The following is a 26,258-nucleotide window of genomic DNA, read 5'->3' on the forward strand; positions in this document are numbered from 1 at the left end:
TCGATATATAACTAGACTCAAAGTAATTTGTCACTATTCTCGTCTCGATCAAGTTCAATCAATCAAGGGGTCTCCTAGGTCGGTACTGCTCTGATACCAACTTGTAACGCCCAAGATGCAGTCCTATCCTTATTTCGGCGCGAGGGCCTCAATAGGGATAGAAACGCATCTCGTCGTTTCCATAGAATGGATATCGTTACAAGTACATGTACTGAAAAGATGAGTATAAAGAGTTGGCTTACACTCGCCACAAGCTACATCAGAGTCACATCAGTACAATACATACAATCGTCATGAAGAAGAGTAGGGTCCGACTACGGACGAAAACAAACGATAAAATAATGACGTCCATCCTTGCTATCTCAGGCTGCCGGCCTGGAACCCATCCTAGATTGATGATGAAGAAGAAGAAACTCCAAATGAACAATCAACGCACTCGCGTCAAGTAACCCTTTACCCGTACCTGCAACTGGTTTTGTAGTAATCTGTGAGCCACAAGGACTCAGCAATCTCATTTTCCAAAGGTATCAAGACTAGCAAAGCTTAATGGGTGAGACATGGTTAAGTGGTGAGGCTGCAATAAGCGACTAAGCATTTATTTGAGGTGGCTAACTTATGAGTACAAGAACAAACGAGGGGGGGATGATCTACGCATAAACGGACGTGAACTAATAATGATCAAATGAATGATCCTGAACACCTACTTACGTCACACATAACCCCACCGTGACCTCGATCGGAGAAGGAGATCACAAAAGAGACAGTCACGGTTACGCACTCAGTTGGCATATTTTAATTAAGCTTACTTCAAGTTATCTAGAACAGGATGTTAAACAATGTTTCCACGTTGCCACATAACCGCGGGCACGACTTTCCGAAAGATCTAAGCCTGCAGGGGTGCTCCAACTAGTCCATCACAAACTACCACACACTGCGACGAAATAACCTCGATTAGGGAAACCCGTGATCTCCTCGGGTTCCTATTGGAAAACCTCAACCTCAGGATAGCCCAAAGTATCCTCGGTATCCCTCGCACAATACTTTCAAGAAGAGTAAAACATGTCCAAAAAGGTCGCCCGGGGGGTTGACAATCCCGATAGGAGCTGCTTATCTCATTCTCACGACACGACGGATTGTCCAAACTTCCCATAGGCCAATCAGAGAGTTGCTCTGGTAGCCACCGACGGTTGACAGGTTGGACCAACACTCATGCGGAGCACTCGCCCAGGTTTTTTTTTTAAATTATCCACGGGGTGATAAAACTCTATGCATATTTTAGTTTGTCATTAAGCAAATAGTACCAATGTTGGGCCTTGCCAGACGAGATTTATCCCAAAACAAAAGTCAAAGGGGGTCCCCGCAACAACCCCAAACATGTTAGGAGCGCTCATTTATGGAACATAACACCGGTAGCTGAAACTAAGACGACAAAGGTGGAACAAAACACAAGGCTAGAAAGCCAAGCCTTCCACCTTTTACCAAGTGTATAGGTGCATTAAAATAATTAGCAATAATATGGTGATATAACAAGGAACCTATGTTTAAAAATGAAAGAAATTGCACCTGCAACTAGCAACGCTATCCAATGGTTAAGCCAGCGGTAACATAGCCAATCAGCGGTTTGCTAGGTTGTGGTCGGGTTGAAGGTTTTCATTGCAATGTTGAGAGGCTGACATTTAATAGGTTCTAGGCAGCGCGACATATCAAAAGAAACGAGACAACTAGTAAGGCATATATAGTAATGGTATCTAGGGAAATGATCATCTTGCCTGAGATCCCGCTTGGAAGAAGAACGACTCCGTGAAGTAGACGAACCGACGTAGTCGAACGGGTCCTCACATTCCTACACACTTGCGGAACTCTATCGAGACGAAGCAACCCGGAAACAAGAATCATCACATGATATTCACCACGGCACATGCACTAAATGATGCACAACACATATGATGCATGATCGGTTTCAAATATGCAAGACATGGCATGGAAATTCGCACAGTCAAACGCTACACATTAAGTGAAGATCAATATGCAACGAGTTGCATATTGATGGAACTCCACATTTAATTATTTAGTTCACTCCAGTTTATTAACACGACAATATTAAAATGTTGTTAACATGGCAAGGGGTGAAGCACAAATTAATCTACCTATCTAGGCATTTTAAATGAGGCCGGAAACGACATATAGCATCACCAAAATGACCCCATGTGTTACATTCTAATTCTGTCTAGATTTTTCCTAATCACATTTTATGTTTGTCGAGGTGGTGCGGCGGCGATGGGGTGGCGCAGAGGGCCTCCGGTGGTGGCTAGGGCGGCGCGACGCAGTGCGGGCAGCGGCAAGATCGGCCGAGGCATCGACGCCAAGGAGGCCCTTGTGCGTGGGGTGGAGCTCGGGAGGCTGCGGGGCTCCGCGGTTGCCCGGGCATGTCTGGTTTGACCGCGGACGTGTCCAGCTGGTGGGGTTTGTGGGTGATGTGAGCCCCAGATCTAAGATCTGAGGGCTGAAAATGACTAGGGAGGCTAGGGCTGTGGGATTTGGAGGGTTTGGGCTTGCGGGTGGGGTTTTCGAGGGGTGTGGCTGCAAAAATGGATAGAGGGAAACCCTAGTGGAGTGAGAGAGCTCCACCATGGGGTGGTTCTTATATGGGGTTGGGCTATGTTGGGGTGGACCTCATTCGTCCGATCGCGATCCGATGACCACGAACGGAGGAAGTGGCTAGATGGGTCCAATGGGCTGTGTAGATGGGCTATGTAGGGATGAGAGGGAAATGGTGCGGCCCGTGACATAATTTTGAAAACACTGAACGTCCGATAATTAAACCGGCTATAGTGCCGCTATATAATAAATGGTACGGGTATCAAACGAGCTCCTATTGGGACAAAAATTAGCAGACGGCCTACCTACATAAAAATAAGACCGCAGGCCAAGTTTCATACCCAATCTGAGAAAGTTTCATACACACTTTTAAAAACAAGATTAAACGATGTTCCACGCGCATGCGTTTGTGGTTGGTCTCAAAATGGTCAACGACAAAACGGAGATAACCAACAACTAATAACGGATGTAAGTTTTGAAAACTGGCGGCAACGGAGTGCCGATGCAACGCAAATAATGCGCATGATGCGATGATGAATGCGACAGACAAACTAATTGCACGACGACAACAGAATAAAAGGGGAATATTCCGGAGCGTCGGTCTCGGGTTGTCACAGTCTGGAGCTATTAAGATCAATAATCAAATTGGCACTAACTCAAAGGTGGTAAATGGACAAAGAATAAAGAACTATATTTCAGTTAATCCTATTAATGTTGAAACAAATTTTATTCAAACCATGACACCGGAGGAACACATAAAGGAGACCTTACAAAACACTCCAGAACCCTTGAAAGTAAGAGGTATGTGATACGGTATGTAAACGGACTCCAAAAAACCCGCAAAAATATTTTCTATTTGCTTTGGAATATGAGAAAAAAATAGGAAATTAATAAACACACGGGAAGGCAAACCAGGTGACCACTAGGCACGAGGGCGTGCCAGACCCCTTGGCATCGCCTGGTGGGTAGTGGTCCCCTTGGGCACCTTCCTGGCTCCGTTTTCTTATAGGACAAGTATTTCCCTGTATAAAAATTCTTTATATATAGCTTTCGATGATTTGACCCTAGTACAGCGGAGAAATACTTTGTTCTTGTTTCGTGCTATTTTTCTGACAGATCTAGATCACCATGGCCTCATCGAGCTCCTCCAAGGACAAGTTCTTCAAGAGGGACATCAACCACTACTTGTCGGAGGTCATGAAGCACCCTCAAACCATTGAGATGCGTGAGGGGTGCTCCACATTCGGGATGTTCAACACCCAAGAAGACGGGAACCGTGGAGGCCAGGCTCAAGGCGGTGTACCGGGAGACCTTCACATGTCAAGGCATGGTGGAGCGTAGACTTAGTGCCAATCACCTCATGATCACGGAATTCACCCATGATCAAAAGGTGGTTGGCAGGTCCTTAAAGGATATCATCTTCACCCTCAACGAGCAAATCAATTTTCTGCAAGGCCAAATCTTCTATCTTCAAAACCAAATCTTTGAGTATCGCACTTCTAGGAAAAAGGCTATAGATAATATAGACATTAATGGCGCACCAAACAAGTGGTGCGCCACTACTATATAGCAGTGGCGCACCAAACAAGTGATGCGCCACTACTATATAGCAGTGGCGCACCATGTGCAGATGCGCCATTAGTGTGATGGACACTAATGGTGCACCACACACACGGTGCGCCACTACTAACAAACTTTTTTTCCAAAAGTACTGATGGCCCACCGAGACAAAGTGCACAACTAGTAATGGCGCACCACTCAGCCAGTGCATCAGTACTATATTTTTTTTTTACAAAACTACTAATGGCGCACCACCAGCTGATGCGCCATTAGTAACCAGAGTATAAAAATTAGACCCAAACCCGAGCCTGTCGTGCTCACCCGTCTTCTCCCAGCCGCCGAGCAACAGCGACTCCTCTCGGCGACCCCAACTCCGGCGGCGGCGCTGCAGGTCGAAGCGGGGGTAAGTCGCATCTCGATGTCCACGGACCAATCCATACATTATCTGGACATCGCGCTGTTGTGCGCCTGCTATGCTGCCCACGTGTCCTTACGCGCGCCTCTTCTCCCGAGCCCCAAATCATCCAATCCTCTTTTTTGCAGCAGGAGGCGTCGCGTCTGAGCAGCCGGCGGACCGCAGAGGAGGAGGGGTCCATAAGGCGGCGGCACGGTAACTGGTCTGGCGAGCGGCAAACGGACGAAGGCGGCCGGAAGAGGGTGCGGCGGCGGAGCGATGTTGAAGCGGCTGATGGAGCGGATGCTGGGGATGTTCCGGTCCCGGATGCTGGTGGGCATCGACAGGGCCGGCAACCTATACTTCTCCCGCGTCGAGGAGGTCGACAGCGCCAGTACGTGCCCCCGCGTCCGTCCCTCCCCGGGCACCTGTGTGGTCCATGCGTTCCCCTTCTCCCCCCTGCAACAAGAACCTGTGCCCTCCTCTATGAGAACGATCCTGATGTAACCGTGTTTCTGCTTCGTGATGCATTACGCAGTGAAGGAGAAGCGGTAGGTGGAGTTCAAGGGCGACCGGGACCCGACCACTCTTCTAGGTTACGCCTCCTATCGGTTGTTAGGCCTGTGATAATCTCTAGTTCTCCGATTTGGCTGGTACCAAAAAATGTTTTTGCAGGCATGTATGGTTTATGGCCTTCATTCTGAGCCAGTATATTCGGATTTGTCAGTGAGTACACATCATCTGATAGTTGCGTCGTGCTTGTAGTTGAGTGGATTTGCTGGTTGAATGGACAAAGGAAGAAAGCTCCAACACCAGAGGTAAGGAGTTACGCCATGCCATTCCACATGTTTTTCTCAAAATTTTGCATTGATGAAGCAGCGTGTTCGTTGCATCTGATACTGATTTCATGTATTGCTACACTCGCACAGGAATTAGCTGAACTGGAGGCGAGGCGTGAACGTGTGAAGCAAAATGTTGAGCGTATGTATCTGCTGATTCCAACTTCTAACCTCTCTTTTGCTTTTGTTCTTCAACTTGCTACACACTATGTGTATTGCTCATTAAAAATGTTACTACATAAGTTAAAAATAGCATTTAGGGTGCTTCAGGATTGGTTTCTTGTGATTTTGCAGCGTGGATCCGTTCACCAAGAAGCATTGGTATGACATCAAGGCGCCGCTGCTCTTCACCAGCCGCAACGATGGTAAGACCCTCGTGTCCACGACAGAGGGTACCAAGGTATGCTCTCCTCGCCCTTGCATCGTTGTGTGCGGTGTTTGTGCTTCCATTGATCCCTTCTGTCCCGAGGATTAGCTGTTTAGTAGTTTCCCTGCCCTCATATACGCGACTGTGATCTATCGAGTACTATTGCAATGAAGCGGATTCACCCATTTCTGAGGGTTACCTTGTGTTAAGCGCTGAAGGACGTTATAAACAAGCACTAATGCAATTACTATTACACTGATAATTGATGTTACTTCAGATTTACTAGTTTGTCTCACAAATGATCTCAGTGTTGTAATTTGTCAAGCTGTCCACGTATGTACGAAACGAAATCATGCTTCTTGTTTATGTGTAGTTATAGTTATAGCATACTTGTTTTAAAGCTAGTACATGTCTGTTGATTAGAATCAGTAGCTTAGCATACGTGTTGTTACTCGTTTGTGTTTGGTCTAACTGATTATTGCTAATTGTGTGTCTCTTGTAGCTCTTTTATCATAGCATAATACTTTGGGATACATACATGTCATTGTGGACATCCTGAAACTTTACTTCTAAGGCTTTACATTTACATTCATTTATCAACTTGTTTGATGCTTGCTTTTGTAGAGATTATGACAGTATTAGCTTACTGCACATTTCATTTTTGTTTGTAGATTGCCTCAGAGGGCCTGAAGCACCAGGTGTTTGAAGTATCTCTAGCTGATCTTTAGAACAATGAGGACTAGGCCTACAGGAAGATCAGACTCCGTGAATTTTAGCATGACTTTGCTAAAAATAGGACATATGGGGTACTTGCGCATAATGCATGGGCCGGGGTATCTTAGTACTTAATTAAGTAGGATCAACTGCCCCTTTATTCTTGCTGCATTAAACCATAGGTGGCAATAGAGCCAAGTGATTAGGCCCAACTTAGAATTCTCCTTCCCTTTTCTTGATAGGGTATATTATTAGAAGATACCCATATATATCAGTCAACCTAGGGTGCCTCGGCATCGATAAACCCTAAATGATGAAAACTTAACTTAGCATTTAGGGTGCCTCAGCATATATTTTTAGATTTCCATGGAACTGATGTGAATCCTCAACTTGGATCAAGTGATACTTTACATGTGTAACAATATTACTTTACATTACATGTGTAACGATATTACTGTAGTGACAATATCAATTTGTTCATAATACACATGTGTGTGTGCTGCTTGTTCGGAATGTTGATGGACATTTGAAATGATTTTGGTTTCCTAGAAGTATATTCTCATTTATTAATAATTGTGCACTTCACATCAATTTTTTTGTGTTGGGCTCTGACTCTGCTTAAACATCTTGCTCTAATTCTATTTTAGGCACCGCCACAATCCATGTGAGGAGGGGCAACGACCTTGCCGGTTCGCCGCATGCAAGGGCCAAAGAGGAGGAGTAGACGCACTTGGATGGTGTGGATCAGATGGCGCTGCAAGGGGAGCGGTAAATCCAAGATGGTAGTACCCACTAGTTGTTAGACATCATTCCATGCTTAATTAGTTCCCTTCTTCCCAACATTTTTACTTAATATATGTTCCTTGCTGCTATAGCAGATTGGATTGGATTGGAGGGAGATATTTGGTTTTGTGATGGGCAACTCCAGATCCATGAAGGTAGCCTACATGGTCGTAGGTACTGGATCGACAGGCAAGCAGTCCGCAACGATGACAAGAACACCAAGATCCAAAGGCGCGCCGCCCCAGTCTTCCTGTGCCGTCGAACGCATGCCCATGTTTGTCTATATTTCTCTCTCTCTCCCTCCTGCCGCAGCTTGAGAAGGGACGACATCGGTGGCTTAGGTCCATTTCTATGAGACCAGGGAGTTTGTGAAACCTTGGTGCCAGTTTGTACATAGATATATGTCTTGTATCTGTTCCGAATATGTTTAGTTAAGATGCAACTCACGTGCGAGAGACTTGGGTTGTGCGGAGATCATAGAAGCTTAATGTTGCCAATTAGGTATTGTATAAATATTTAAGTTTCATAAGCATTGGCTTGCGAGTATGATGTTCTCCGTCTGCTTATACGAACCTGATGGTGAAGAAATATAACTATTAGACCATTTTGTAGTTTACTTCTCTAAAATATTGCATACATACAGACTGAAGCCTTTTGATGGTACAAGGGAACCATGGCCCATGGGTGATGCTTTGGGAAAAATAGATATACATAAATTTGGATTATTTGGTGCCATCATACTTATATGATTACTACGATGAGCACACACTCCTTAACTTCATGATAATAAATGTTAGTTTCTTATTAGTAGAAGACAAATGTGTGTCAACGTGTGAAAATAACCACATAGAAACGATATTGTTAACTATGATATCATGACAATCTTTGTTTAAGATGCTCAATGCATTCATTGTTGATAAAACTACAAGCACTGGAACATAGTTCTATATAATAGCATGTGAGATGATTATAACTTTTATAGAAACTATATTGTTAACTATGATATCATGATAATTTTTTGATCGAATATTTTTAATAGGCATATGAGATTTTAACAACTTGATCTGGTTCCACTTTCTTGACAAATTTGTGCAAAATATTTTCAGGTACTCAACCTATTGATGCACATGGACATGATGACTCTCTAGAATTTATGGACTAACCAACCTGTAATCATGGACCTTACTGTCTTGTAGACCATTTGGTGTTTCGAGTGTTTTGGAGCTTGCACTTTGTGCATGTAGATACAAACTTGTGTGTTCTGGACCATCTGAAGTCTCTCATAGTAACCAATAGTCCTTATCTTTTTGTGACTTGTGTGTTCTAGATGATTGTTAAGATGATCAAAACTATGCTTCCTCTAGGTTAATTTGTTTGTCAACTTGCGTTCAATGTATGTGCATGTTTATAAACATATTTTCATTGTGGTGTAATATGTGTTTATCTTGAACCTTCTTGTGGGTGTGAGGATAACAATTGAATATTTTTAGAGCTGGTAGTATAACCTGTGCAAATATCAGAAAAGAAAAAAATACCTAATATTCATACTAGTGGCGCACCACTCAACACTTTAGTGGCGCTCTGCAAAAAGCACACTAGTGGCGCATCGTCAACTACTGCGCCATTAGTAAGCCAGAGCACATGGGTAAATGTGCCCCCTGGGAGGCATACTAATGGCGCACCATGAGCTATTATAATGGCGCACTTCCTGGTGCACCATTAGTATACCAGATAATAATGGCGTGATGCTAGTGGCGCACCTGTAGTGCGCCATTAGTAGCCAAAACAGGTGCGCCACTAGCAGGCCCTTTCCTAGTAGTGTCAAGCAAGGTTTAAAAGTATGACTTTAGCTGCCAGTTGCGGGACTCTGGAGATTCCTGCCTCCTCTTATGATGGTAAGCCACTGCCATGGAAACCGGACAATAAGTTTGCTTCCACTTCATTATCTGCACCTCCACCACCTCCATCTTCATCACCAAAAAAGAAGGAGACTTGAGTACACGGGTATGGGCACTCCCCTTGGCTTGGGCCAAGCTTGGGAGAGGTGCTTGATGCGTCTCCAACGTATCTATAATTTTTGATGGTTTCATGCTATTATCTTGTCAAAATTTGGACGTTTTGTATGCCTTTTATATCTTTTTTGGGACTAACTTATTAACTCGGTGCCAAGTGTCAGTTCCTGTTTTTTCTGTGTTTTTGTCCATTTTCAGAGGAGGATTTTAAACGGAGTCCAAACGGAATAAAATCTGTGGAATGATTTTTTCCATAACAGAAGACACGCGGGAGACTTGAGAACCAAGGCAGGGGACCTCGCAGGAGGTCACAAGCCCACCAGGCCTGGCCTAGGAGGGGGGTCGGGCCTAGCAGCTTGTGAGCTCCCCGTGGCTCCCCTGCCCTAGGTCTTTCGCCTATATATTCCCTAAAATCCTAGAAAAAATCAGGAGATCATCGAAAATACTTTTCCACCGCCGCAAGCTTCTGTCTCCACAAGATCCCATCTAGGGCGCGTTTTGGTGCCCTGTCGGAGGGGGAATCCGTATACGGAGGGCTTCTTCATCAACACCATGACCTCTCCGATGAAGCGTGAGTAGTTCACCATAGACCTACGGGTCCATAGCTAGTAGCTAGATGGCTTCTCCTCTTTCTTGGATCTTCAATACAAAGTTCTCCATGATCTTCATGGATATCTAGCCGATGTAATCTTCTTTTGCGGTGTGTTTGTCGAGATCCGATGAATTGTGGATTTATGATCAGATTATCTATGAATCTTATTTGAGTTTCTTCTGATCTCTCTTATGCATGATTTCATATCCTTGTAATTCTCTTCGAGTTGTGGGTTTTGTTTGGCCAGCTTGATCTATGATTCTTGCAATGGGAGAAGTGCTTGGTTTTGGGTTCATACCGTGCAGTGACCTCACCCAGTGACAGAAGGGGTAGCAAGGCATGTATCGTGTTGTTGCCATCAAGGGTAAAAAGATGGGGTTTTCATCACTGGTTTGAGATTATCCCTCTACAGTAATAGTAGTATATGCAGAAAGTATCGGTCTACTTGTCTTGGACGTGATGCCTATATGTATGATCATTTCCTTAGATATCGTCATGACTTTGCGCGGTTCTATCAATTGCTCGACAGTAATTTGTTCACCCACCGTAATATTTTCTATTTTGAGAGAAGCCTCTAGTGAACATTATGACCCCCGTGTCTATTCCACACTATATTTTCAGCCTTACTCTTTTTCTTCGTTGCACTTTCCGCCTTCAGATCTCACGTTGCAATCAATCTTGAAGGGATTGACAAACCCTTTATAGCGTTGGGTGCAAGCTCTTTTGTGTTTGTGCAGGTACTCTGGATTAATTTGACGAGATTCTCCTACGAGATTGATACCTTGGTTCTCAACTGAGGGAAATACTTTCTGCTCCTGTGCTGCATCACCCTTTCCTCTTCAAGGAAAAAACCAACGCAAGCAAGTCTCCGTCAACGTGTCAAATTCTCGCGTTGTTGTTTGAGAAGTATCAGTGCCCCAGTATCGTATCACCATCACTCTTATTATCTTTATCCATCTTAGTTCGACCTTTTAGTTATTTTGTGATTTAGTCAAATAAAAGTTTAGTTCGATCCATCGTTTTGAGTGCTAGTTTCGTGATCTATCTATCTATGTAATTGAGTGAGAGTCATATAATAAAGCTTAGTTTGAGATTTTGCTTCTTTACTTTCTTGTTGCAATCAAAATAAAGGAAAATAATGAAAAAGATCATATGCTAATCTTATAGTAAGTAGTGACATCACATTAGGAAAAGTATAACTGGTAAAATTTGTTGAAGGTTGACAAACATAGCATCGGTCGATGATGCAACGCATGAAAGAATTAATTAATAAGGGAAGAGAAGATTTACATGCAAATACACTATCCTTGACATCTTTTAGGATTGTGAGCCGCCATTAATTATAATATGCCAAAACTGTTGACGTTTGACAAGGACGACAACGTAATGATTTATGTTTGTTCACATTCACATAGAATTTATATTGTTATAGATCCTCTAACATGTGGTGCTTGCCCAATATCTTTGCTAGACAAAACTCTCCACTAAGTAGAGATACTACCTGTGCATCCAAAACCTTCAACCCAAATCCATGTTTTAAGAGTCCACCATACCTACCTATGGATTGAGTAAGATCCTTCAAGTAAGTTGTCATCGGTGCAAAAGGCAATAAAAATTTCTTACAAATGTGTTTGGTTGTTTAATGTAAGGGAAATTAAGCATTTGTATGAACTTGTGATGGCAATAATAAAAGCGATAAACCGCATAATAAAGGCTGACATCATAAGGGGCAATATAACGTAACGTTCATTTGCACTAAGGGATTTGGCATACAACCAAAAAGTGCATGGCAACCTCTAATTTCCCCTTGTGAAGGGCTTATCTTTTACTTTTATGTCTTTACTTTTATGAAAGAGTCAATGTATTCCTATCTATTCCTTTTTATTTTATCTTTTGCAAGCATCATGTGGTGGGGAAAGATCTAGACATATATATCCAGTTGAATGTGTGGGTGGTCATGAGTTATTATTTTTGACATCACCCTTGAGGTGAATACGTTGGGAGGCGACACTTTAAGCCCCTGTCTTTCTATGTGTCCAGTTGAAACCTTTTTCTCATATGCATGCGGTGAGTGTTAGAAATCATAGAAGAATAAATGATGGTTGAGTATGTAGACTTGCTTAAAAGCTCCGATATGTGACCCTTCCTAAAAATGTAATGAATTGTGTTGCAAGGTTGAGTGAAAACATAGTTTGTTAGTTTTCAATAGAGTTTATGCTTCATACTTCTATGTTGTAATAAATTGTTACTTGTTTATAAGAAATTTTTATGATGAAAGTTATATGACAAAAATGGTGTGATGAAGTATTTTATAAAGTTTCATCTGTTGTTACAATAATGAGCATGATGCTGCTATGTCCGTATTTTGTTTTGCCGACACCTCTCTGTCAAAGCATGTGGTCATGATTTTTGTTATCGGCTTTCGCTTGAGGACAAGCGAGGTCTCATCTTGGGGGAGTTGATATGTCCATTTTGCATCATGTTTTGCTACTATTATTTATAGTGTTTTTATGCATTATACCACTTAATGGAGTAATTCTAATGCCTTTTCTCTCATAATATGCAAGGTTCACACCAAGAGGGGGAATGCGGGACGATGGAATTCTGGACCTGAAAAAGCTACGTCACAGATACCTATTCTGCACATCTCCAAATGGGATGACACTTCACAAGGATTTTTTATGGAATAAATATGAAATATTAGAGGAAAGAAGTAACCAGAGGTGGGTTGCCAGGTGGCCACTAAGCACCAGGGCGTGCTGGCCCCCCCTAGCGCGGCCTGGTGGGTAGTGGGCCACTCAGCCCACTTCTAGCGACCATCTTCTGGTATATATTCTCGTTTGACCTGGAAAAAATAGGGAGAGGACTTTCGGGACGGAGCGCATCCTTCTCGAGGTGGAACTTGGCAGGGGCACTTTTACACTCCGGTGGAGCGATTCTGTCGGAGGAACTTCCCTCTCGGACGGGGAAATCGAGGCCATCATCATCACAAACAACTCTCTCATCCTGGGGAGTCCAATCGTCATCAACATCTTCAAGAGAACCATCTCGATTGGCACCTCGGGGGTGACTAGTAGTGTTGATTACATCTTGTAGTTGATGCTTTACAGTTTATTTGGTGGAAGATCATATATTTAGATCCAATATGCTATTTAATATATCTCTGATCATGAGCATGTTTATCACTTGTGAGTAGTTACTTTTGTTCTTGAGGCCACGGGAGAAGTCATGTGAAGTTGATATTCGTTCGATATTTTGATGATATGAATGTTGTGATTCCCTTAGTGGTGTTATGTGAACATCGACTACATGACACTTCACCATCTTTGGGCCTAAGGAAATGCATTGTGGAGTAGTTATTAGATGATGGGTTGCGAGAGTGGCAGAAACTTAAACCTCAGTTTATGCGTTGTTCCGTAAGGGGCTGATTTGGATCCCTATGTTTAATGTTATGGTTACAATTTATTCTTAATACTTTTCTCGTAGTTGTGGTTGCTTGCGGGATGTTTAATCACAAGTGGGAGGCTTGTTCAAGTAAGTATAGCACCCAAGCACCGATCCACCCACATATCAAATTATCAAAGTATCGAACGCGAATCAACCCGACATGACGAAAGTGACTAGATGAAATCCCCGTGTGCACTCAAGAACGCTTTGCCTATTATAAGAAACCGTTCCGGTCTTCCTTTGCCACAAAAGGATCGGGCTACCTTGCTGCACCTATTGTTATTGTTGCTACTCGTTACTTATTATAATTATCTTGCTATCAAACAACTTGTTACCGCTATTTCAGTGCATGCAGAAATTACCTTGCTAGAAACCGTTTGTCATTTCCTTCAGCTCCTCGTTGGGTTCGACACTCTTACTTATCGATATGACTACGATCGATCCCCTATACTTGTGGGTCATCAGCCCTCGTGCCCCTCCACCTCTTCGGCGCGATCGAATCCATCGGCTGTAGCATCTCCGCGAATGACTGGTACATGAAAGGAAGAAGCATATGCTGTACCGTCGAGCCTGGCGGAGGTGGGGAGCAGCTGGATCTGGTGGGGCGAGGCATGTGGGAGGAGGGGCTCGATGGCGATGGATGCGTAAGAGGTGTGTGGGTGGGGTGGAGCGGTGGCAATAGCTACGATGGAAGCGATTGAGCGGTGGGTAGATGCAGCGGTGGTCGCCAGCGCGGTCGCTAGAGTGCTAGTTGCTCACGGTTCTTCATAACACCATCTTGGTTTTCTGTCGAACAATTTAAACATTGATTGTCCAACAAGGAGATTCCTACGCTATTCCTATCATTTGGTGTTTGATGTGTATGCGTTTACATAGATTTATGGTTTGCATATGAAAGGTGTAGTTGCGCGGGCGGTCATATAGGGAGTAGTCGGACGTGTACGTGGGCATTTACGAGGTTATAGTTGTACAGTGCGATTGGAAATGCTCTGATGTCCTTGGGTAGGTTTGATTTACTAATTGGCAATTTATTTTCCTGCTAGTTTTCTAGAAAAAGTGACAATATATACGTTGGGATGGATCCGATGCTTGTGTACACATATGATGGGCCTAGATTGCTTGTACGTGCAATGTCGGGTCTCTACCGGTCAGCTGAATAGTATGGGATAGCAAAAAAAAAAGTGAATAGTATGGTGTACCCTAAAAAAAAGCTGAATAGTATGGTGTCTAAAAAAAAGGCTGAATAGTATGTATGGCCAACTGTTTTTGCACACCGCTCATGTAGAAATTGTAGATGAACAATATCGACCGACCGCCGGCCGGTACATATATAGGCGGATCTGTTCGTGCGTGCATCCATGCATGTATTCTTTCTTGCCACCGTCGGTCGGTGGATAAATACATACGACTCTACTTTGCATTCAGAAGACATGTACATTAGTACATACGCAGTGCACGAGCCACGAACGCACGCACAGTATATCGGAGCGTATGCTTGTTGGAATCGCATAACGCGTATCAACATGGACGTATCGTGTCGTACGGAAACCGTACGCGTCGGTTGCATGGACCGATGATTCCGTTAAGTTCGATATAATAACGTACGTGCAGGCAGGCAGAAAAGGTAGAACGGCACTGTGCGCACGTCCATAGTTGGCACGGCACGGCACGGCACAGCTAGCTGGCTAGCGAGGCGTGTGACGTGAGTTTGTTGTAAAGGCGACCGTCGATGGGTGGCCACAGTGCGTGTGTGGCAAAAGACGCGCGGGAGAGAGACTGGTGAGGGTGGCGCGCACTGTAGGACGGAGAGCCGTCACGTCGCGTCGTATGGCATGGATCGCTGTACCACCTCGAGCCCACCGATGTCCTTCGCCCCGGCCCAAAAACCCACCGCCCCCGCCTCGCTCACTCTTTGGCCAAAGCGGCTTCCTTTTTCCCTTTCGGGCGTCATGTGTGGCTAGCTGTTTTGTCCAATATCATCTATTCATCTGTATCCTTTTAAACATTTATCATTAATAAAAGATACATTTGCTTAAACAAACAATGAATATTTCTCTTTACTTAAAAAACAATGAATTTTATGCTCAAAATAAAACCAATGAATTTCTCTAAAAAATACCAATGAATAATTACGAGATGTCATGTGCTCAAACAAAATTACGATAAGAAATAAATAGTTACGACTTCTTCGCTTTAGTTTGTGTATTGTGACAATGCCGCGCAGACGCTGGTGGTGGTATTATTGTCAACAAAAGGTATTTGGCTAGGTTAGAAAAAAGACATTTGGCTTCATTTCTGTTATGGTGACACTTGGTTTGACAAATACAAGGAGCTTGTGAGTTTTTCCCCTATATGAAATGGACAATGAAGGTTGCTCTTGTTGATTTCCCTCGGCATGGCTCTGAGAGCATTGTCAGCGACTAACGTATAAATGTATTGTTTAGTTTTTTTATCAAATGGTTTTTTTCTTGCACTCATTAGTGCATGTATTTTTATATGGTGTCACAGACAAGAGGTCTTGAGTTCATGACCTATCTGACACAACTAACCTACTTTTAGTCTATGTTTAGGTCTGGAAGAGCCGCGCGTAAGAAAAAATGTTGATATATAAATATATTATCTTTAGTCGCTCTCATCAGATTGATGTTTTGATTGCATTGACTAAAACATGTACTTCTACGTTGTCTTTCTCAAAGGCCCTTTTTTGTGGGCATTTGTGAACATGACATTGGCCTCGTCTAGTGTGGCACAATGCGCAGCTCCTTCCTATATTGCTGATACAATTGGTGTGATTGCCTACCTTCAGGCCTTGTTTGGTACTAGTGTATTATAGGAAATTTATGGGGATTATCCCGGTCAAATCTCTCAATCCCCACATTTTCCATAACACCATTTGGTTTTAGTGTATTTGACATGTTTCATCCCCACATTTTTCCTCAAATCCCCAAATTATAGTGCATTTTTCTCAATACCCAATACACTACCCCTACCTAGTGTATTGGGGATAAATGGGGATTTGAAGGGATTGGGTGAAGGTTGGGGTTTCACCCAATCCCTTGGGGGATTATCCCCACCAATCTCTTCAAAAACTCTAGTACCAAACAAGGCCTCATCGTACTTATGGTCTACTGGTGTGATAATTTAATGAGGTTTCATCCTCCATACATGTCTTTGCCTGTCATTCAACGGCTGAACTTTTGGATGTTGTCCATCATGGACGAGAGCTACAGGGCAACACCTCTACGATGCTCAGTTCGATATTCTTTGGCGACAATTTTGAGGTCTAAAGGGCATCTCCAACACGTTGGCCTGCAAATTTGCTCTCCCATCCATTGACGGTTAGAGGGATTAGTCCATGGATACGAATGCGGGAATCAGCCATGCAACATTGTTCGCATGTATTTCAACGACCGTTTTAAATAAAATGGATGAAATTCATGTAAACTGGCTGATATTCATACAAACCGGGATACATTGATTACTGTTCTAATATTTTTTGTTAAAAACGGTTGGGCCTCATATCCTATGACAACACCAGTCATCCATTTTCTTTGTATTCTGCATCGATGATCACGTTTTTCATCTGCCGTTTCCATAAGCATCGGCGGGTTTAAGATCCGTGAAGGGAAGGTGCAGTCTTCGACGGGAAAGAGTAGGACATGAGAAACGGACCAGCCCACATGACACCAGACCCTGCTGCCTCCCATGTCCTATTCGTTCTTGAAGAATTCTGCGACCTCTTTGTCGCAAGTGCCCGTGGACATGAGATCGATGATGGATGTGGACGGTCCACCATTGTCCACTTGCCACATGCGCCCGTGAAAGTTGAGGAGGGCGCATAGGAAGTGCAGCTGGTGGTGTTCTCGTCCTCAGCCACCTACGCCGCACACGTGTGTGCTACCATGTCCGCGTTCGGCTGCACCACCGCTTTGTCACGAGCACGTGAGCAAGCACGGCCTTGTAGAGCACTCGCTGCTTCGCAACAAAGGTCGTGTTCGGAGCAACCATGGCGGCCACGGCTTCCTCGCTTGCTAGCTCGCCATAGATCTGCCCCTCCACCAAGCGGTGCTGGTTGAGGAGGAAGAGGTTGTACCTCTCCTCCTCCGCCGCCTACAGGACTGCCGACATAGGAGCCGGTACGGGATCCTCCTCCTTCACCATGGCGGCGTCATAGTGCGCCTGCGCCTGCTCTATGGTCAGGCCGACATGCATGGGCATGGGGTTTCGCAAGGTATCGTCGTTCGAAGCTGTCACCATCGTGAGATCATTGTTGGAGACCTCAGACGATCTTGTCGACATTCCCAGCTTGATCCTCCCTGCGTGATGGGACCGCCATGTGGCTGAAAGGGTGGCCACCTCATACTTCATTTCTAACGAGAGACTATCCCACATAGCATTCCCGCTCGCTATCATGGCGGGTGTGGAGTAAACGAGGAGGATGTGGAGAGAAAATGTTGTCGTGCGGAGTTATTCGGGTGTAGCCATATTTAAATAACGGATTCCAGTTAGGCCAAGCGTCCGAGTGCATCAATGCGCGGCGTTAGAGTTGGATCCTCAACCGGCGAGCCTGCTTAATGGCGACATACGGACGAACGGGCATTGAAATGGCATGGTAGATATTTATTCCATTATGTACAACAAACGTCGCTCCGGCATTGAACAGATGCGGACGCCGGAGACACGGCGTGGGCAGATGACTTGGCAGGTGTGCCACTTCATTGCTGGTGCCAATGAGATGTTAGTGTGGAGAGGACGCTATGTAGCGGCATGAAGGAGGCACGTGCAGGCCTATTGGTCCACCAACCAAGACTAAAGGGGGATACGAACGGTTGCCGGCCTATTGGTCCCGGTTCGTGTATGGAACCGGAACCAAAGGGGTGACACGAACCGGGACCAATGGCCCACGAGGCCCGGCCGGCGCCCTTGCCTCACTAACCGGGACCGATGCCCCCATGGGTCCCGGTTCATGAGTGAACCGGGACTAATGAGATTTATGAAGTGGACCAAAGCCCTCTTTTTTACTAGTGCACATAGGTGTTGGTGAAGGGTTTTCGATGGGCCAAGGTAGTTAGGAGAAGGCGTTGCAGCAGTCCGGACATCCGCCAAGACCCTCCCCCTCCCACCCACTTATTCTCTCGTTTGCAATAAAAGACGCGTACATACCTGTAAAGGATCATGTTGGATGTTTTTCGAGGTCCAGACCACATGGTCCGAACGTACGCGGTCGATTGGAGGGTTAGTATTGGAGATGTCCTAAGGCTAGCTCTAACATGACCTTTAAACCGGACACCGCATGTGTTTGCGGACCGGGCGCGATTGGTCCACAAACACGTATATAGGAACCGACATCCAATCGTAGCCACGTATATTTTAAACCATAAGAATTTCATCAAATATGATGGAGATCATCAACGTTCCGATATTAAATAGGGAAAATCATCCATAAATAGCATGCAACCATCTCTAGTACAAAAATAGTTCAAATTCAACAAGATAACCAGATGTTCGACAAGTTTTTCATGTATAGATCAAATTTTTAATGATACGAGTACATACTGTCCCTTGAGATTCAGCCAACAACGAATGTGTGTGAGTGGTTTGAACTTTGAGATATAGTACATCATGGCAACACATGTAGACTAAACAACATATGGAGTAATATTGAGTGAATTCGTGAACTATTCAACATGTAGAGTAAGAAGAAGTAAAACTAATGATCTCCATGGTTGGGCCTCCATCTTTTCAGCCGTGCCACAAAAGTTCGTGACAAAGTTCTTGATGGTGTACCATCATTGCGTTGCCGACTTCACATTGCATTAATGAATAATGTGCATCTCATAGGGCGCAACATGCTTTCGTGCAAGAAGCAAACCATGCACGCACTGCCAAAAGACCCCGTCACATGCGCTTCTGCCTACGAAGTCCGCAGATACAACCAACCACGCATCGCACAACAACTCATCCTCCTTCATTACCCAACCGTATTTATTACTCTAAAGAACAACATGAAGTTTGGAAATAAGATCAATGGCATTTGACTGAACACTTGTCAGGCTTGGTGTCCGCCATGGATGGCATCGACAGAGAGACGTAGGGTACCTGTTTACAGACAGATCCTAGGTGGACGACGCCATCATACAAGGTGAGCGGGCGTGTGGGTGGGGATTGCGGATGTTCGACAATGCATTGGTGGTGGTCGGAGAGGTACATCGGCGGGGGCGGATGAGGAGGGTGTGGATACAAACTAAGGGGGTGCACTTGTGGAGTGGACGAGAATGGGGCGAGGCAGTTTTCATTTGGTCGGGGGTAATGGAGTCCTGCACGGCGATGACGATGGTCCGGACTCGTGCGAAGCCCCCCCCCCACCCACTACCCCACGCCACCCCAAGTTTTCCTCTGATTTATGAGAAAAGGGATGCCCGGACCGTACAGTGGACGGATAAAAGATCACGTTGGATGTCAAAACTCGTTCGGACCATGCGCTCCAACAATTGCGGAAGATTTGAGAATCAATGTTGAATAAGTCCTAAGATTATTGTTGTAGCTTCTTACTAGTGCAGAAAACGTTGTTGGTGATGTGGCAAAATAACGTTAATGAGTGGCAACCCATGCCGCTACTAATAATTGTTACTAGTGGATTGGGCCCACCAAACTACGTGTAACAAATATACTCACTGCGTGGGCCTAGCTTCGGGCACATCACCCATGACACTTTTCATCTAGTCCCTCTCCTCGTTCACCCACTCCTCCTTCCACCTTCTAGTTTGATCTCTCTCCTCTTTGAGATTCCTGATGATAGTTTCTTGAGAGATCTGAAGCTGCTCGAGATCATACTCCGTTGCTTGAGCCTGCTCAGAACTCCTCCGGATCTGGATCTCTACATAACCATACAAAGAAGCAACAAATGAAATGTAAGCAATCACCATGCATGAAATTTAAATAGTTGTAGACCTATGAAAATAGACATAAAACTGCAGCAAGATTGTAAAAGGGAAAAATGATAAAGATTGCAATGTTCCCTACTTAAAGTCTTAGCAAATCTAGTTTATTCTTGTCAATTCAGATTGCGGCATTGGTGATAATCCTTTTTTAAACCACATTGGTGATCATCCTGATATTACTTACACCTATGGCGGTATTAATTGAATAAGCTACTTAGTCGATCATATGGTCCAATGTTTCTCGGAAGAGCATGTTTCTTCCTGTTTCTCTCGCAAGAGATAGGGCGAAACTGTTGGAAATATGCCCTAGAGGCAATGATAAAATAGTGATTATTATATTTCTTGTTTCAAGATAATCATTTATTATCCATGCTATAATTGTATTGAATGAAAACATAAATTCATGTGTGGATATATAAAAAAAACTGTGTCCCTAGTAAGCCTCTAGTTGACTAGCCAATTGATCAAGGATGGTTAAGGTTTTCTGACCATATATAAGTGTTGTCACTTGATGACTGGATCACATCATTGGGAGAATGATGTGATGGACAAGACCCAAACTATAAACGTAGCATGTGATCGTGTCATTTTGTTGCTATTGTTTTCTGCGTGTCAAGTATTCATTCCTATGACCATGAGATCATGTAACTCACTGACACCGGAGGAATACCTTGTGTGTATCAAACGTCGCAACGTTACTGGGTGACTATAAAGGTGCTCTACAGGTATCTCCGAAGGTGTCCCTTGAGTTAGCATGGATCAAGACTGGGATTTGTCACTCCGTGTGACAGAGAGGTATCTCGGGGCCCACTCGGTAATACAACATCACATATAAGCCTTGCAAGCAATGTGACTAAAGTGTTAGTCACGGGATATTGTATTACGGAACGAGTAAAGAGACTTGCCAGTAACGATATTGAAATAGGTATAGGGATACCGACGATCAAATCTCGGGCAAGTAAGATACCGAAGGACAAAGGGAATGGTATACGGGGTTATATGAATCCTTGGCACAGAGGTTCAACCAATAAGATCTTCGTAGAATATGTAGGATCCAATATGGACATCCAGGTTCCGCTATTGGATATTGACCAGGGAGTGTCTGAGGTCATGTCTGCATAGTTCTCGAACCCGCAGGGTGTGCACACTTAAGGTTCGGTGACGTTTAAGTATATTGAGTTATAGGTGTTGGTGACCGAAGTTTTGTTCGGAGTCCCGGATGAGATCACGGATGTCACGAGGGTATCCGGAATGGTCTGGAAATGAAGATTGATATATAGGATTGTTTCATTTGGCTTCCGAAAAGATTTCGGGCATTACCGGTAGTGTACCGGGAGTGACGAATGGGTTCCGGGTTTTTATCGGGAGGGGCCAGCCACCCGGGAGAGAACCTAATAGGCCCATGGGTGGCCCACCAGCCCTTGGTGGGCTGATGAGGCCATCCCAATAGGACTATTTCGGCCAAGGGAAAAAATCAAAGGAGAAAGAAAAAAAGAGGAGGTGGGAAGGAAGGAAGGGACTCCTCCTTCCGAACTGAACTGGAGTAGGAGTCCCTCCTCCTCCCTTCAGCCGACGCCCTCGGGGATCCCTTGAGCCTCAAGGCTATCCCCTCCCCTCCTCCTATATATACTAGAGATTTTAGGGTTTTTGAGACACAACTTTGCCACGTGCAACTCTAAACCTCTACTTCATAATTCTTCCTCTAGATCGGATTTCTACGGAGCTCGGGCGGAGCCCTGCAGGAATAGATCATTACCATCACCGGCGCGCCGTCAAGCTGCCAGAAAACTCATCTACTTCCCCATCTCTCTTGCTGGATCAAGAAGGCGGAGATCGTCATCGGGATATACGTGTGCTGAACGCGGAGGTGCTGTCCATTTGATGCTAGATCGGGACGGATCATGGGACAACGGTGATTTGAATCACGAAGTTGTTCCACTACATCAACCGTGTTTCTTAATGCTTCCCGCTTAGCGATCTACAAGCGTATGTGGATCTTATCTCCCTCTCGTAGATTAATATCACCATGATAGGTCTTCGTGTGTGTAGGAATTTTTTTTGTTTCCCATGCAACGTTCCCCAACAGAAACTATACAAGCCGCCACCCTGTCCCCTCTCTTCTCCACCTTCCCCTCGCCGCTGCCAAGGCAAAGCATGCCCTGCGTCAGTGGCAGCAGGGATATCTTTCCTCCTCGTGTGATCTGTGCGGAGCGGGCGCGACATCTCGGCGGGGATGCCTCGTTCTCGCGCAAGGCATTGTGACGGGGCTATTTCGGTCGCACCGGTGGCGGGATTGGGCGGCGGCTGCATGGCGGTGATTGAAACACAAGGAGGACGTGGGGCTCGGCGGTGCAGCGGTGGGGGCTCACGACAGCGGCGGCTGAGTGATGACGCGGTGGGGCGGTTCATTGTGTGTTGGTTGTGTGCCCGAGGCAGCGATGTGTCAGATCAGATCTGACCTCAGTTCGTGACGGAAGCATGGAGGGTCGGGTCTCCGGCCAGATCCGATCCAGTCGATGAGGCCTGCTCCATGAGCGGCGTGGGTGATCCATGGCAGCCTCGTGCACACGAGTCTGGATGGAGGTTCCCCAAGCGGATCCGGGTCAAAACCCTACTCTTGGCATGTTGCCAAGGCCGCCGACGACAGAGTTTTTCTTTGTCATCCCTTCTTGAAGGCATTGACGTGGAGAAGCTCTAGACCCCTGTCCGCTAGGATAAAACCTAGATTAGTCGATCGGATGGTGGTGGTACTCTTGTGTCATACTCCTCTTGAGCTCGTCATTCTTGGAGGTTTGCATGGGCTTGAGGGACTAGTGGACGACATCTGCGGTGGAGCAGCGTTTGTTGTGACACATCTACGTCGTGGAGTCTCAGTGGCGTGGCACAGTAAAGTCTCGGCAATTGATGTGTGATCATGGAAGTGTGTGGGAGGAGGCGTTGTCTGGCGCCATGGCGTAGTCGACGGTAGGCCTGGCAAGGTCGATGCAATTGGGGAACATCGCATGGGAAACAAAAAAAATTCCTACGCACACCAAGATCAGTCTATGGAGACTAACATCTATGAGAGGGGCAGTGCATCTACATACCCTTGTAGGTCTCTAAGAGGAAGCGTATATAACGCGGTTGATGTAGTCGAACGTCTACGTGATCCAAATCGCAATCCGTCCCGCGATCCCATCAAGATCTGTCCCGATCTAGTGTCGAACGGACGACACCTCCGCATTCAGCATACGTATAGCTCGATGACGTTCTCCGCCTCCTTGATCCAGAAAGCGAGGATAGAGAGGTTGATGATTCTCCGGTAGCGCGATGGCGTGATGGTAGTGGTGGTGTCGCTGTCCCGGCAGGGCTACGCCTAGTGCTACCGAAACCGTGAACGGGGGATAAAATGATCTACGGAGCGACAGGGGCACCAAGGGCACATCCTACGTTCATAGTTCGGGTCTTGTCCATCACATCATTCTCCTAATGATATGACACCGTTATCAAATGATAACTAATGTCTATGGTTAGGAAACCTTGACCATCTTTGATAATCGAGCTAGTCCTCTAGAGGCTCACTAGGGACAGTGTGTTGTCTATGTACCCACACATGTATTTCAGATTTCAATCAATGCAATTATAACATGGAGAATAAAGGATTGTCATGAACTAGGAAATATAATAAGAACTAATTTATTATTCCCTATAGGGCATATTTGCAACAGTCTCCCACTTGCACTAGAGTCAATAATCTAGATCACATCACTATGTGATTCACACGCAATAAGTTCTTGGGTTTATCATGTTTTGCTTGTGAGAGAGGTTTTAGTCAATGGGTCTGAACCTTTTAGATCCGTGTGTGATTTACAAATCTCTATGTCATACTATAGATGCTGCTACCATGCTCCACTTGGAACTATTCCAAATGACGGCCCCACTATACGAATCGAGTTTGCTACTCACAGTCATCCGGATTTGTGTCAAAGCTTGCATCGACGTAACCCTTTACGAGGAACTCTTTTATCACCTCCATAATCGAGAAATATTTCCTTAGTCCTCAAGTTACTAAGGATAATTTTGACCGCTGTCCAGTAATCCATTCCTGGGTTACTCTTGTATTCCTTGAAAGATTCATGTCAAGGCACACATCAGGTGAGGTACACAACGTGGCATGCTATAGAGCATACGACTAAGGCATAGGGGACAACCATCGTCCTTTCTCTTTCTTCTGCCATGGTCAATCTTTGAGTATTTACTCAAATTCACACCTTACAATACAGTCAAGAACTCCTTCTTTGACCACTCTATTTTGAACTCCTTCAAAATCTTGTCACGGTATGTATTCATTGGAAGTTCTTATCAAACGTTTTGATCTATCTCTACAGATCTTGACGCTTAGTGTTCAAGCAGCTTAATCCAGGTTTTCCTTTCAAAAACTCCTTTCAAACACATATATGTTTAATGGAAATCTACAGTATTTCTGATCAACAATATGTGAACCACATATACATATCAGAAATTCTATAGTGCTCCCACTCACTTTCTTGGAAATACAAGTTTCTCATAAATTTTGTATAAACCAAAATCTATGATCATCTCAACAAAGCGTATATTCCAACTCCGAGATGCTTGCTCAAGTCCATAGAAGGATCGCTGGAGCTTGCATACTTGTTACCATCCTTAGGATCGACAAAACTTATTGGTTGTATCCCATAAAACCTTTCCTCAAGGAAACCATCGAGGAAACAATGTTTTTACATCCATCTGCAAGATTTCATAATTCAAAAATGCAGCAATTGCTAATCTAATTCCAACAGACTTTAGCATCGCTATAGGTCAGAAAGTCTCATCTTAGTTAACTCCTTGAACTTGCGAGAATCCTCTTTGCGACAAGCCGAGCTTTTCTAAATGGTGACATTTACCATGATCGTTTGTCTTCCTTTTAAAGATCCATCTATACTTAATAGCCTTACGAGCACCAAGTAGTTCTTCCAAAGTCCACACTTTGTTTTCATACATGGATCCTATCTCGGATTCCATGGCCTCCAGCCATTTGTCGGAAACCGGGCCGACCATCGCTTCTCCATAGCTCATAGGTTCATTGTTGTCCAGTAACATGACCTCTAAGACATGATTACCATACCACTCTGGAGTAGTACGTGTCCTTGTCAACCTACGAGGTTTGGTAGTGACTTGATCTGAAGCTTTGATGATCACCATCATCAGCTTCCACTTCAACTCGCGTAGGCATCACAGGAACAATTTCATGAACCTTTCTACTCTATGGTTGAAGTGATGGTTCAAAAACCTCATCGAGTTTCACCATCCTCCCACTCAATTCTTTCGAGAGAAACGCTTTCTCGAGAGAGGACCCATTTTTCATCAACAAACACTTTGCTTTTGGATCTGAGATAGGAGGTATACCCAACTGATTCTTTTGGGTATCCTATGACATAAGCATCGCAGACCCAAACTTTAAGAAACGACAACTTAGGTTTCTCTAAACCATAGTTCATACAGTGTCATCTCAACAAAATTAAATGGTACCCTATATAAGGTGAATGTGGTTGTCTCTGATGCACAACCCCAAAACAAGAGTGGTAATTCGATAAGAGACATCATTGTATGCACCATAACTAATAGGGCGCTGCTACGATGTTCGAACACACCATCACAATATTGTGTTCCAGGTGGCATGAGTTGTGAAACAATTTCCACATTGTATTAAATGTATACCAATCTCGCAACTCAGATATTCATCTCTACGATCACGTTGTAGATATTTCATCCTCTTGTCACGACGGTCTTCAACTTCACTCTAAAATTGCTTGACCTTTTCAATAATTCAGACTCGTGATTCATCAAGTAAATACACATGTATCTACTTAAATCATCTATGAAGTAAGAACATAACGATATCCACTGCGTGCCTCAGCACCCATTGGATTGTATACATCAAAATGTATTATTTCCAATAAGTCACTTGCTCGTTCCATCTTGCTGAAAACAAGTCCTTCTGTCATATTGCC

General features: G+C 44.6%; 1 protein-coding gene across 1 annotated transcript; it reads left to right on the forward strand.

Moving 5' to 3' along the window:
- Window positions 1-2,277: 2,277 nt before the first annotated feature.
- On the forward strand, window positions 2,278-8,563 carry LOC123441440. The gene is made up of 9 exons (XM_045117875.1): window positions 2,278-2,433; window positions 4,439-4,561; window positions 4,702-4,946; window positions 5,091-5,227; window positions 5,318-5,370; window positions 5,482-5,533; window positions 5,686-5,791; window positions 7,120-7,240; window positions 7,351-8,563. Exons 1-9 carry the CDS (start codon window positions 2,278-2,280, stop codon window positions 7,570-7,572), a joined length of 1,215 nt encoding a protein of 404 aa, XP_044973810.1. The 3' UTR covers window positions 7,573-8,563.
- The last annotated feature ends 17,695 nt before the right edge of the window (window positions 8,564-26,258 follow it).

Source organism: Hordeum vulgare, chromosome 3H, assembly GCF_904849725.1.
Source record: "Hordeum vulgare subsp. vulgare chromosome 3H, MorexV3_pseudomolecules_assembly, whole genome shotgun sequence".
Lineage (NCBI taxonomy): Eukaryota > Viridiplantae > Streptophyta > Magnoliopsida > Poales > Poaceae > Hordeum > Hordeum vulgare.